Raw genomic sequence first — 15,191 nt, 5'->3', positions numbered from 1 at the left:
GATCGTTTCCATCAAACACTTAAGTCTTTGTTGAGAACTTATTGTACTGAGATGGATAAGGATTGGGAGGAGGGGTTGCCTTGTTTACTGTTAGCCGCTAGGGAAGTTTCACAGGAGAGCACAGGTTTCAGTCCAAATGACCTTGTGTTTGGACATAGGGTGCGTGGACTTTTATCTGTTCTCCAGGATGACTGGAAGTCTCCCGAGCCTCCTCAGTCCCTGTTATCGTATGTGTGTGATTTCCGGCGACGGCTGTACACCGCTGGTGAAATGGCTAAAGAGAAGTTATCATCTTCACAGGAGAGGATGAAGGGCATATTTGATCGCCGAACTGAGCCTCGTCACTTTAGTCCAGGTGACCAGGTTCTTGCTCTGCTGTCAATTGTTGGTTCTCCTTTTCAAGCCAAGTTTCAAGGTCCATATACAGTGGTGCGCCAGTACACTGAGCAAATTTATCTAGTTGCCACTCCAGAACGGAGGAAAGCACACCAGCTGTGCCATGTAAATCTGTTAAAACCCTATTATGCACGTTCCTCTGAGACTGAACAGTGGGATTCTACAGAGGACGGTAAACCTGTTCTTTTGGCTGATACCGTTGTTTCCTTGGGTTCTTGTCGTGCTAGATCTGTGCATGAGGAGGAAGATGTTCCTGGTCCTGACGATTGTATATTGCAGGGTAGATTGAAAAATTCAGAAACACTGGATATTTTAGACAGTCTTCTCACTCACCTACCTGTTGATGGGCGGAAAGAGATGGTTGGTCTGATTCAGAGATTTCCAAGTTTGTTTTCTGATACACCTACACGTACAAACTTAATAGAACATGATATTGACATTGGAGGTGCTGACCCCATTCGTCAGCGGTTCTATAGAGTTTCTTCAGAGAAACTACGTTGTCTGGATGCTGAGGTCAAGTACATGCTGGAGAGTAAGATAGCAGAGCCTTCTTTCTCCAGTTGGGCTTCTCCCTGTATCTTGATCAGGAAACCGGACGGAACAAACCGTTTTTGTACGGACTACCGTAAGATAAACAGTGTCACAAAGCCAGATTCATTTCCTCTTCCTCGGATGGAGGACTGTGTTGATCAAGTCGGTGCAGCTAAGTTTGTGAGCAAATTTGACCTGTTAAAAGGCTATTGGCAGGTGCCACTGACGAGTAGGGCACGTGAAATCTATGAATCGCTGGAAGTGACTATGATTCGCTGGAAGTGACTATGAATCGTTGTGAGTTGTAAAAATTAAGAAGGACCCTGATGTTCTTTTCGTTGGAGCTTGTAGCTGTTGGTCTTTTGTGCCATGTTCCTGAATGTTTACATGACTGACCATTGTTTCGGGTTGTCATGTTCTATCTTTCATGTCTGTTCCCTCCTGGTCTTGTGTTCTTCTTTCCTCTTAAAATATTGCTTCCTATGCACAAAGGTTGCTGAGGTCTGGGGAGGAGGAGGTTGGTTGGTGCAGGTGGAGGTGTGAACACATAACCCCTCGTAAATTTGGGACGCAGAGGCCTGTGTCAATTTGGGACGCAGAGGCCAGTATGTTGTTCCGGGGTCCTTGTTGGTCCCCGGTTTTATGGGGGGGGATGTGACGACCCTCCCACTCTGTCTGCCGTATTCTCTCTGTTATTTCCTTATTAGGATGCTGGTGGGCGGAGTTGGGAGGGTCGTCAGCTACATGGGAAACACCTGGGCCCGGTGTCTCCCAGGATAAATACACCACTTCCCCATTCATGGAGGAGACTCTCTCCATGCAGACACCCTCTGTAGATTGTGTTGTGGTTCTTGGTGGCCGTTTGTTTGTTTGTTTGCTTTGGCACCTTTCATCACCCTGCATTATCACATTCATGCATGCAAAACACTCACTTACACTACTGATTACTGATTACACACACCATTGTATATTATATTTATTTGCTTTAGTTAATAAATATATATTTTTCTACTCCTTATCTCCACGTTGTCTCCCTTTGTTACGGGCTTTGAGCCGGTTCGTGACACACTCAACGTCAACAAAACTAAGGAGATGATTGTGGACTTCAGGAAACAGCAGAGGGAACACCCCCCTATCCACATCGATGGAACAGTAGTGGAGAGGGTAGTAAGTTTTAAGTTCCTCGGCGTACACATCACAGACAAACTGAATTGGTCCACCCACACAGACAGCATCGTGAAGAAGGCGCAGCAGCGCCTCTTCAACCTCAGGAGGCTGAAGAAATTCGGCTTGTCACCAAAAGCACTCACAAACTTCTACAGATGCACAATCGAGAGCATCCTGTCGGGCTGTATCACCGCCTGGTACGGCAACTGCTCCGCCCACAACCGTAATGCTCTCCAGAGGGTAGTGAGGTCTGCACAACGCATCACCGGGGGCAAACTACCTGCCCTCCAGGACACCTACACCACCCGATGTCACAGGAAGGCCATAAAGATCATCAAGGACAGCAACCACCCGAGCCACTGCCTGTTCACCCCGCTTTTATCCAGAAGGCAAGGTCAGTACAGGTGCATCAAAGCTGGGACCGAGAGACTGAAAAACAGCTTCTATCTCAAGGCCATCAGACTGTTAAACAGCCACCACTAACATTGAGTGGCTGCTGCCAACACACTGACTCAACTCCAGCCACTTTAATAATGGGAATTGATGGGAAATGATGTAAAATATATCACTAGCCACTTTAAACAATGCTACCTAATATAATGTTTACATACCCTACATTATTCATCTCATATGTATACGTATATACTGTACTCTATATCATCTACTGCATCCTTATGTAATACATGTATCACTAGCCACTTTAACTATGCCACTTTGTTTACATACTCATCTCATATGTATATACTGCACTCAATACCATCTACTGTATCTTGCCTATGCCGCTCTGTACCATCACTCATTCATATATCTTTATGTACATATTCTTTATCCCCTTACACTTGTGTCTATAAGGTAGTAGTTTTGTAATTGTTAGCTAGATTACTTGTTGGTTATTACTGCATTGTCGGAACTAGAAGCACAAGCATTTCGCTACACTCACACTAACATCTGCATGTGACAAATAAAATTGGATTTGATTTGATTTGAAGTGACCCTATTGTCAACACTACTGTAAGGTCATGGGTCATAGTTATTAAAATTAGTAGTACACTTTGTATACATCCCAAATGGCTCCCTATTACCTATACAGTGCCTTCGGGAAGTATTCAGACTCCTTGAAGGGTACCCAAACATTTCTGCAGCATTAAAGGTGCCCAAGAACACAGTGGCCTTCATCATTCTTAAATAGAAGAAGTTTGGAGCCACCAAGACTCTTCCTAGAGCCAAACTGAGCAATCGGGGGAGAAGGGCCTTGGTCAGGGAGGTGACCAAGCACCTATTGGTCACTCTGAGAGAGCTCTACAGTTCCTCTTTGCAGATGGGCGAACCTTCCAGAAGGACAACAATCTCTGCAGCACTCCACAAACCAGGCCTTTATGGTAGAATGGACAGACGGAAGCCACTCTTCAGTAAAAGGCACATGACAGCTCGCTTGGAGTTTGCCAAAAGTCACCTAAAGACTCTCAGACCATGAGAAACAAGATTTTCGGGTCTGATGAAACCAAGATTGAACTCTTTAGCCTGAATGCCAAGCGTCATGTCTGGAGGAAACCTGGCACCGTCCCTACGGCGAAGCATGGTGGTGGCAGCATCATGCTGTGGGGATGTTTTTCAGCGGCAGGGACTGGGAGACTTGTCAGGATCGAGGCAAAGATGAACGGAGCAAAGTACAGAGAGATCCTTGTTGAAAACCTGCTCGAGAGCTCTCAGGACCTCAGACTGGGGCGAAGGTTCACGGTCCAACAGGACAACGAACATAAGCAAACAGCCAAGACAATGCAAAAGTGGCTTCGGGACAAGTCTCTGAATGTCCTTGTATGACCAAGCCAAAGCCCGGACTTGAACACGATGGAACATCTTTGGAGAGACCTGAAAATAGCTGAGTAGCGACGCTCCCCATCCAACCTGACAGAGCTTGAGAGGATCTGCAAAGAAGGATGGGAGAAACTCCCCAAATACAGGTGTGCCAAGCTTGTAGTAGTACACTATGAAGGGAATACGGTAGGGTGGCATTTGGGACACACATATAATATAATTCCGTCAATTCTAGAGGTCGTTAAAGAGTTGCACACCCAGAAAGATTTCAAGGTTCAAAAACATACTTTTCTCTCCTAGCTACCCCTCCCTGTCATTGTATCAGACATATTTTCATATTGATTCTCATGATGATACACATCTTAACTTCACATTGAAGATCTTCAAAACATCTTGCGTTCATGAGTCTCTTTATAGCCTAGTGGCATGCAATTGAGTTCACTTGCGTTAACCTTGGCTTGACAACAATTCCTTTTACTCCAGGAGACGAACATCATTTTAATGCTCCTTTAGTACTTAAGAATAATGGGTTCTTATTACAGAAAAATCTTATTTCTGTCTGTTAATGTGTCTCTTTGTCTACAGCAACAAAGAAAATGGAAAGGTCTGTGAATAAAGAATACAAACGTGATTTAGTTGATAACAGAGCTGATAACAGAGTAGAAAATTGGAAAGTTGAACTTTATAATAGCCTGTGTATCATTTAATTCCCCTTTACTAAACTGAAATATGACTGAAGTTATTTACTCCAGAAGGCTTCCTTATGATAATAGTCTTATGATGATAGAAACTGATGAGACAAACCTAATTTGGAAAATACCTGCTTGATGATAGCTATTAACCCCACTTAAAATCTCTCTCACGCGCTCTCGCTCTCTCTTTCTCCTCTCAGAGGGAGGGGGGGGCTGCTTGGTGGCAATTTCATGGTGAGATGAAGAGCAGCTAGGAGAAATTATCCCCCGCAAAATGGATCTAAACAATTGCTAAGTAGAACATCAGGGAAAAAGGAGAGAAAAAGGGGAACGTGAAAAGGGTGTTGCAGTCGGCACGTTTAACTTGTATTATCTCCCCAGAACGAGGTATGTTGCTGCATGCTCAGGGCTGATGTGGAGGATAGATGAGACCTGGAGCTGTTGGTTTGCTTCCACACTAAGACTCAACCTGGCACTGTACAGTAGATGACACAACAGAGGATGAACCATGGTGAGGTTATTGGACCAAGCTATTACCCCACATAGACTAGTCCTAAGGAAATCATTTCGATCTAGGGGAACGTCCCAAACGAAATAGGGTGCCATTTCGGACGCAGAAAACATAGGTTTAGGTGTCTCAAAATATGCTGCTAGAGGTAAAGTATCTGTTCCTTCTCAACTTGGTATTCAACCTGCATTATGGTTTAGACTTGGCTACTGAGCCCGTGCAGAGCAGGAGCAGCCAGCATCTGGTTTGTCCTTAACATTAATCTTGTAGTTCCTGGCGTGGGTTCCCTGGTCTGGGCTGGTGTTGCAGTGGTTCCGCTAAGAACTAGCCAGGGCACCAATCTCTCTGTGTGATTGTGCTAGAGGAGTTTCTACAACCAAAGAGTATCATTTATTCATTAATGGCTTGATTTTTTTCTCTACGCTAGGTGATTCAGCTGCCACATTGTTGCCTTGGTTTGCTGCTGTTAGTGGACTGATCATACAGTGCTTCACGGCTAGAAATGATATTGTGCTAAAAAAAACATCACGGTTGGAATGCACTTTTGATCAATCAGATTGTGCGGCCAGAACCGTTTCGTAATCAACAAGGCAACAGCAGACATGTCGTCCCCCGAGAATGGTGCAGCCCCCTCCCCCCTCCTCGGGCCAATCAGTGTAATTTTGTAAACTATGGCTCTCTATGGCAAGACGCATCATTCACCCAAGTTTTGTCAAAATCGGGTCAATGATGTCTGAGATATCTTGTGGGTTTAGTTAGACTCCAATCCCTGAGCATGTGTGACAAATTTCATCAAACAGATCAAGAGATATAAACATGTGCCCATTATTAACGTCGATATGAATGTTCTTGAATGTTCTTGAGTCTTGCCGGTGTTTCTCAACATTTGTCCTGGCTAAATTCCCAATCTGGCCCCCACCATCAGAGCCACCTAATCATCCACAGCTTCCAATTGGCTCATTCATCCCCCCCCTGCTCCCATGTAAGTAACTATACCCCAGGGCGTTGCTGTAAATAAGAATGTGTTCTCAGTCAACTTTACTTTGTAAAAACAATCTAAAAATAAGCAACACATTTTGATACAATACGAATATCCTTGACTGATTTGTATGCCTTTGTTCCGTTGAGAGACATTTGTCGATAGATGCCATATATCAAGTTTCGTGCAGATCGGTCATTCGTTGCCAGACGAGTAGCGTTTTGAAATTCAAATTGGTGGAAAATCCACATTTCTTCATGACTTTAGGTCAAGTGGGGTGAGGGGAGATTTTCAATCTCTTGTTATAGTGCCACCAATTGGCCAATCAGTGTAATTTTGTAAATGCCGATCTTAATGGCAAGATGCATCATTCACCCAAGATTCGTAAAAATCGGGCCAATGCTCTCTGAGATATCGCTTGTGACTAACGGACTAACTGACAGATCCAAAATCACCTCCCCGATTTCATCATGGGGGACAACAATATAGCATTGCCACAAGAACGTATAAAGAAGCTAGGAAATGCATCATGAGAAGAACCATATCTCTTATGTCTCCGTCCTCCTTTGCTCTTTCCAAGCAGCCACTGAGTCAGAAGGTGGTTAGTCAAAGCTAGCCGAATGGATTTCAGAGGCCATGACTTTAACCCCACCTCAATATGAGCTGCACTTATTGTTAATGGCAACCTGGCAGAGGTGGCTCGTCGCCTGTCTGCCTGCATGCACACACACACACACACACACACACACACACACACACACACACACACACACACACACACACACACACACACTCTCTCTAGCCTGCCTGTCTGCTTGCCTGACTACAATACCATCTGGGCCACAGCAGATAAAAGCTCATATGTTGCACCCGCGTTGCCTCCAGGTTCGGCGGACGCAGTGAACCCTGAATTTGTGAAGCGATGGAGAGATTTGTGGCGGGCGGAGGAGAGAAAAGGAGACCGACGGTGGTTAAAGCATGCTGAGCCAGCCCCGTCACACACTCATGGTTTATGCTGTCAAAAATCCTGCTGCTGAAGCCCATTTTCTAACCACAGTGCTTTTGAATTAAAATCAAACAAATAGGTTTCAGGGCTGTGGCAGGAGGGGATCTATGGGCTGCAAGGGTGGGTTTCTTCCTACTGGGTTCACTAACAATCACATTTCAAAGAGTGGTAGTAGTGTTCACCTGAAGTGTTCCCCTGAAGTCTCACATGGTATTTAAATGGTCTGTGTCCCAAATGGCACCCAATTCCCTACATGGGGAACTACTTTTGACCAGGGCCTGGTCAAAAGTAGTGCACTATATAGGGAATATAGTGCCATTCAGAAATGGCCTATGGTATCAGGTTAAAGGTATTTAGGTGTGGAGATTTGTTGACGGAGTCCACTGTTATCCCCTAACTAATGCGGACTCTAGACATACTCTTGTTTCATTGTTTTCACACCACATGATTTCTTGATGACATGTTGTTCTGTCAAATGACACAACGAAGTGTGAGTCATGAGTTCTAAATGATATTTGAAAGGTGATAAAGCTATTTTATTTCTAATACTCGTTGTCTCCCCGTTTTCCCCCTCTGCCTCTCTCTCTGTCTTTGCCAGGTTTGGACCTGAGACAAGTCCAGGTGATAGCGTTATCTACCGGGACCAAATGTATCAAGGGAGAACATATCAGTAACCAAGGACTGGTGGTCAACGACGGTCACGCTGAGATCACAGCCAGGAGAGCCTTGGTTCGCTACCTCTACTCTCAGTTAGAGCTCTTCTTAAGGTAACGACATCGAACGCTTCTGTAACATATTATAAAGTGTGTTATAAGGCCTCGTTGTAAGGGCTCATACACGTTTATAGCATCTAATAGAAACATTATACCTGTAGGCTTTAAGTAAAGTGTTGATGTGCTTCCTCTACTCTCAGTAATAACATCTCATTTTGTCTCCTTTGAATAGTACAAGAGTAGGCAGGGGTGTTTTACTAATTATCCTTACAAGTACAGTGAGGGATATGTAAATTAAAGTGCTATACTGGATGTGTTTTGAAAGCATTATTCAAGAGTTATTTTTAATAGATGTTCATTAAATGCTCCTAAAAATAAGATTCTAAATCAGATTATATTATATAACTTGTAGCTACGCTTAAATTACAATTCTGTTCTTACTTAGCACCATGGTAACAGAGAAGCGTTATACAACAAAGCCATTTTCACAATCAAGCGTCATACTGTAGGCAGACTGCTTTTGTGTCAAAGCAATGAGTTCCCGATTAAAAGGATATACGTTACGTTCTTTATCTTGTGAAACCGCTATAACTACCTCTCCAAAACCTAATATTTGCCCCACCAGAGAAGAAGCATTGTCTTCTAAAAATTCTAGTTTTTAGTTTGAAATGTTCCTACCTACACAAGCACTTTGGTAAATTGCATCGTGTGCTACCTTGAACCAATCTTACCTGCCAGGCCCGTCTGGCTACTAAATTGCCAGCCTGTCAGATTAGAGTAGAAAAGGCTAGTTCCTTTAATGTCATATTAGCATAATACAGCGTATTGACTTTTGTCTTTCCTCAATGTCTAATATAATCACTGGGCCAGAGTCTCAGCGGCTGAGCAAGAGAAAGCTAATGGGAAAGATAAGTCCTATGAAAATAGCCAAACATAATGCCACAACTGACGTATATTCACCCAATTTTAAATAAAAATGATTTTTTACCTTCATTTAACCTGGTAAGCCAGTTGAGAATAACTGCAACCTGGCCAAGATAAAGCAAAGCAGCGCGACAAAAACAACACAGAGTTTCACATGGGATAAACAATCGTACAGTCAATAACACAGTAGGAAAATCTGTATACAATGTGAGCATATGAAGGAAGGAGGTGAGGCAATAAATAGGCCAATAGTGGTGAAGTAATTACAATTTAGCAATTTACACTGGAGTGATATATGTGCAGATGAGGATGTGCAGGTAGACATACTGGTTTGCAAAAGAGCAGAAAAACAAAAACAAATATGGGGATGAGGTAGGTAGTTGGTTGGATGGGCTATTTACAGATGGGATGTGTACAGCTGCAGCGATCGGGAAGCTGCTCTGACAGCTGACTCTTAAAGAGTGAGGGAGATAATAGTCTCCAACTTCAGTGATTTTTGCAATTCGTTCCAGTCATTGGCAGCAGAGAACTGGAAGGAAAGGCGGCCAAAGTAGGTGTTGGCTTTGGGGATGACCAGTGAAATATACCTGCTGGAGCGCGTGCTACGGGTGGGTGTTGCTATGGTGACCAGTGAGCTGAACAAAGGCGGAGCTTTACTTAGCAACGACTTATAGATGACCTGGAGACAGTGGGTTTGGCGATGAATATGTAGCGAGGACCAGCCAACGAGAGCATACAGGTCGCAGTGGTGGGTAGTATATGGGGCTTTAGTGACAAAACGGATGACACTGTGATAGACTGCATCCAATTTGCTGAGTAGAGTGTTGGAGGCTATTTTGTAAATGACATCGCCGAAGTCAAGGATCAGTAGGATGGTCAGTTTTACGAGGGTATGTTGGGCAGCATGAGTGAAGGAGGCTTTGTTGCGAAATAGGAAGCCGATTCTTGATTTAACTTTGCATTGGAGATGCTTAATGTGAGTCTGGAAGGAGAGTTTACAGTCTAACCAGACACCTAGGTATTTATAGTTGTCCACATATTCTAAGTCAGAACCGTCCAGAGTAATGATGCTAGTCGGGCGGGAGGGTGCGGGCAGCGATCGGTTGAAGAGCATGCAGTTAATTTGACTAGCATTTAAGAGCAGTTGGAGGCCACGGAAGGAGTGTTGTATGGCGTTGAAGCTCGTTTGTTAGCACAGTGTCCAAAGAAGGGCCAGATGTATACAGAATGGTGTCGTCTGCGTAGAGGTGGATCAAAGAATCACCCGCAGCAAGAGCGACATCATTGATATATACTATGAGAAGTCTAGGGTTGAGACCGAAAGCGACATAGGGAATATACTGTAGTATCATGCCATGCATAATGTCTCCAATGATGAAAAATCACAATGGCGAGCTCTGAGTATATTAGTATATGGTAGAACTGAATTATTTAAATTCAAGGCATCAAATAGTAAGCATGTGGCATGGTTCAATACGGATTTGTGAAATTAAAGTATATTTGAGTAAAACAAATATTTGCAGCCTCAGTTCGTAGTAGCAACTACTATCACACATCACAGTCTGTAGCTGAATAACTGGCTGGAGTTTTAGTGGGTAGCCTAGTGTCTAGTATCAGTCAGTAGCTGAATAACTGGCTGGAGTTTTAGTGGGTAGCCTAGTGTCTAGTATCAGTCAGTAGCTGAATAACTGGCTGGAGTTTTAGTGGGTAGCCTAGTGTCTAGTATCAGTCAGTAGCTGAATAACTGGCTGGAGTTTTAGTGGGTAGCCTAGTGTCTAGTATCAGTCAAGGGTCATAGTCATTTCAACAATTCAGGGATGATGTAGGAGAAACTGGTACACACACACACATATATACACTCAAACACACACTCACACACCAGCAGCCCTCCGCTCTTCGTGATGTATCATCCAGTTGAGACAGACTGAGTAATGTTCAGGGGGCCGTCAGTGACAGAGAGAGAAACTGCTTTGGTCAGGGAGAAGGCCCGTGTTTGTCATCACTCGCTCTCTCCCCCTGTTTCAGTTCATCATTGAAAAATAGACGGGGTTGGGGGGGGGTGTATGTGTGTGCTGTGATAGATAGTGGTCACTCTCTTTTTCCTCATCTCTTCTTTCTTTTTCTTTTGTCTTTGAAGCAAAAGGCGAGAGGACTGGGAAGAGTCGATATTCGTCCGGCACAAGGAGTCAGGGTACCGGTTGAGGGACAACGTCCATTTCCATATGTACATCAGCACGTCGCCCTGCGGAGACGCTCGCCTCAACTCGCCCTACGAAATCACCACGGACCGTAAGACAGACTCTCTATCCATCTTCATCTCTCTCATTATCTCTCGTTTATTTTCCCTCCCTCCCTCTCTCCTGTCTTCCTCGTGGTTTGGTGTCTTTTTCCCCTTTACCAGAGTTTTTTATTTTTTTGAAGGGATCATCTTCTGCCGGCTGATATGTTGAAAGCGACTGCTCTGCTTTTGTCAGACGCTGTCAGAAAACTGGCATCCCTTTCATGTCACATTACATCCACAGGCCTTTCAGACTGCCAAGCCACTGTGCTGAACAGATGACATTTTAATGCTTACTCCATAAAAAAATGTATATTCATTTAGATGGCGACGGCTGGCATTCGTTTTTATGTGTGACTTACAGGGTTAGCAATGTAATCTGCTTGGCAGTTTTCCATCAAAAATATTTCCCCTCCTTTTTTCTCTTAGACAGATCTATTCAGCACTGTAGCCATGCTGCTGGTGTATCATTATATTGACGTGGAGTTTTTCTTACACACACACACACACAAACACACGCACACTAAAATGAAGGGGAAAAAAAAACATTTGAGGAGGCAAATGAATCACGCCAGTATGAAAGGAACTGAGAGACTGTCTCCCTGGAAAGCTTTGAACTTCTCTTTCTTGGTCATTAAACCTTTTAAATGTTCATCAATCAGCTTTTACAGATTAGAAAATGACTTATGCAGAAGGGGCTCCCATAATACCTTTCTCTGCCTTTTCCTCAATACTTCAGAGGGGAACTCAAGGCTTAACTTTAACTTTAACTTCATTGCATCGAGAGAGAGAGAGAGAGAGAGAGAGAGAGAGAGAGAGAGAGATCTGTAGTGGAGAACTACTTGGCTAAGGGTTTAAAATCATTGCCCCTTTTGGTTGATTTCCATATGGGATGGATATAAGGTGGAATTTCAGGCAATAGTGACGTTCAGGCCAAAGAGACACAAAGTTAGGCATGATCATGTGTGCTACATACTGAATTGAAACAGTCAGATACACTGACATGTATGAGTGAATCAATTAACACACACACAGACACACAAATAAGACTGACCGTCCGGCTCTGATCTGTTCCCAGTACACAGCAGCAGACACCTGCTGAAGAAGTTCCACAGCCACCTGAGGACCAAGATCGAGTCCGGGGAGGGGACCCTGCCTGTGAGGTCCTCCAGAGGGGCAGTCCAGACCTGGGACGGGGTACTGCAAGGGGAACAGCTCATCACCATGTCCTGCACAGACAAGATCACAAGGTTAGATCATCACAAACACACCATCAGTGTCATTACCATGAAAACACACTTTTCCCCTCCCATGTCTAATTTTAGGACCTGCTATGTCATCAAAGGTAAAGCATATATGATCTGCCTATATGACATTTCAGAGGATAGGATGAAAATGGTTGAATCAACAGACAGACAGTCATAGCCAGAGGTAAAGCAAAACAGTGGAAGTCAGAAAGTAAAGGGCGATGTTCACAGAGGCCAAACTCTTGAGTAATCCACACGCTCCACAGACAGGAACGAAGACACAGCCATCTATTGATCTGAGGGCTGTCTTTATTGGTGGATTACCTTTTTATGAAAACACATGATCCCTGTTTAAACAGAGCATTTAAAAATATGGCTTTATTGACGACAGAGAAGGGTTGGGATTGGTCTGGTATTTACTCTGTGTGTGGTGGATAAATCTCTTCCCAAGAGCATGGGACAGAACAGGAGCAGGGAGCTGGAGATGTCTGTCAGTCAGTCAGTCAGTCAGTCAGTAATTTGTTCATGTAGGGATCGTCCATTGTTTGAATCCACTGACCCTTAAACTACCTACCTACTATCTAAGACCTCCTGGTCTTAGATTGCCTAGTGCACTACAGGGAATAGGATGCCATTTGGGACAACCATGGTCTTTAACAGTCTTTAACAGTACACCCACAGTACAGTGAATAAGGGCTGCTACCTCGGCTGTGTGATATTCCTCCACCACCTACCCAGTCAGAGGGTTCTGAGATCTGACATGAGGGGAGACAAGGCAGTAGTGTATCGAAGCTTAAGTAAATGTTCAGGGTGATTTTTTTTTATTCACCACTAGTGTGTTTTTTTTTGGAGGCATCTTTTGACAGCCACGAATGATCTCCTTGTTCTCGATGCGGTGGTTGAAGAAAAAGGGATGTTACATTAAATCTCTTGTTCTCACCCTGTCTCTTTCCACCGGGAGGTGAGAGCATGAGTGTCCACACATTAGCTGTATTATCTCACTCAACTAGGGAGAGATGTGGCGATGGCAGCTAGCAGCACTGTTTCCCTACAATTCTCCCAATATTTGGAGGCTAATTGGTGCTGCTAGCTTATAGGATACAACAACATCTGCCTGGCCATACCTGCCTATGATCTTGATACATAAAGTTAACTGCCAAAATAAAGGAAACACCAACATAAAGTGTCTTAATAGGGCGTTGGGGCACCACGAGCCAGAACAGATTCAATACACCTTGTCATATATTCTACAGTGTCTGGCACTCTGATGGATGTGACACGAGAAATTCCATAATTTGGTGTTTTGTTGACGGTGGTGGAAAACACTGTCTCAGTCGCCACTCCAGAATCTCCCATATTGTAAGTGTCCAATTGGGTTGAGATCTGGTGACTGAGACACACACACACACACACATATGAATGACTTAATCAACTCAGAAACCACACCTGTGTGGAAGCACCTGCTTTCAATATACTTTGTATCCCTCATTTACTCAAGTGTTTCCTTTATTTTGGCAGTATCTTGCTCACTCAGACTAACTAGTCTCTTAGCAGAGATGTCTTAAGCCATAGAAATAGTATTACTAAAACAGACATGCCCAAATCAGTGGACCGGCAGCCATATTGAGTGTACCCTTGAGTATACCATTCAAATGATCATGGTCAGTTGTCCATTCTAGTCATTATATTTCTATGTAATGATTTTTATTTGACACTTTATGTGCCGCGAGCAGGGAGGGTTAGGCCCTCGACTAGCGAGCTACAGATACACTATGTGACCAAAAGTATGTGGACACCTGCTCGTCGAACATCTCATTCCAAAACCATGGGCATTAATATGGAGTTGGTCCCCCCTTTGCTGGTGTTTCATGGGGTTGAGGTCAGGGCTCTTTGCAGGGCAGTCAAGTTCTTCCACACCGATCCTGACAAACCCTTTCTGTATGGACCTCACTTTGTGCACAGGGGCATTGTCATGCTGAAACTGGAAAGGGCCTTCCCCAAACTGTTGCCACAAATTTGGAAGCACAGAATCATCTAGAGTGTCATTGTATGATTTCCCTTCACTGGAACTAAGGGGCCTAGCCCGAACCATGAAAAACTGCCCCAGACCATTTTTCCTCCTCCACCAAACTTTACAGTTGGTACACGCATTTGGGCAGGTAGCATTCTGATGGCATGGGCCAAACAAAGATTTGTCCGTCGGACTGCCAGATAGTGAAGCGTGATTCATCACTCCAGAGAACGCATTTCCACTGCTCCAGAGCCCAATGGCTGCGAGCTTTACACCACACCAGCCAACACTTGGCATTGCGCATGGTGATCTTAGGCTTGTGTGCGGCTGCTCGGCCATGGTAACCCTTTTCATGAACAGTTCTTGTGTTGACGTTGCTTCCAGAGGCAGTTTGGAACTCCGTAGTGAGTGTTGCAACCGATGGACAGACAATTTTTACGCGCTCGCACTTCAGCACTCGGCTGTCCCATTCTGTGAGCTTGTGTGGCCTACCACTTTGCGTCTGAGCCGTTGTTGCTCTTAAATATTTCCACTTCGCAATAACAGCCGTTACAGCTGCCTGGGGCAGCTCTAGCAGGGCAGAAATGAGACAAATGGACTTGTTGGAAAGGTGGCATCATATGATGGTGCCACGTTGAAAGTCACTGAGCTCTTCACTAAGGCCATTCTACTGCCACATTTTGCTGTGGAGATTGCATGGCTGTGTGCTCGATTTTATACACCTGTCAGCAACGTGTGGCTGAAATAGCCAAATCCACTAATTTGAAAGGGTGTCCACATACTTTTGTATATATAGTGTATTCTGAGGTGGCTCTCCTCTTTCCCCCTGAAAGTGACCGTTAATCTGCCCAATATGATTCAGTTGGCCGGGGCTGGAGACGCAGCGATTACATCTGTCTAGGTCACCACCATAGGTGAAAGCAA

At 44.3% G+C, this 15,191-nt stretch overlaps 1 protein-coding gene across 1 annotated transcript in view; it reads left to right on the top strand.

Annotated features, from left to right (window-relative positions):
* The window catches only part of adarb2 (adenosine deaminase RNA specific B2 (inactive)), a 224,321-nt gene that overhangs the window by 187,067 nt on the left and 22,063 nt on the right, over positions 1 to 15,191 (top strand). Inside the window, exons 5-7 of the mRNA XM_065007116.1 lie at positions 7,693 to 7,861; positions 10,869 to 11,020; positions 12,088 to 12,259. Coding sequence (XP_064863188.1) covers positions 7,693 to 7,861; positions 10,869 to 11,020; positions 12,088 to 12,259 — 493 coding nt within the window. The remainder of the gene's footprint in view (positions 1 to 7,692; positions 7,862 to 10,868; positions 11,021 to 12,087; positions 12,260 to 15,191) is intronic.

This window comes from Oncorhynchus nerka, linkage group LG22 (assembly GCF_034236695.1).
Source record: "Oncorhynchus nerka isolate Pitt River linkage group LG22, Oner_Uvic_2.0, whole genome shotgun sequence".
In the NCBI taxonomy this organism is placed as follows: domain Eukaryota; kingdom Metazoa; phylum Chordata; class Actinopteri; order Salmoniformes; family Salmonidae; genus Oncorhynchus; species Oncorhynchus nerka.
Note: the sequence above shows the minus strand (reverse complement) of the source record. Positions and strands in the feature narration are given on the sequence as shown.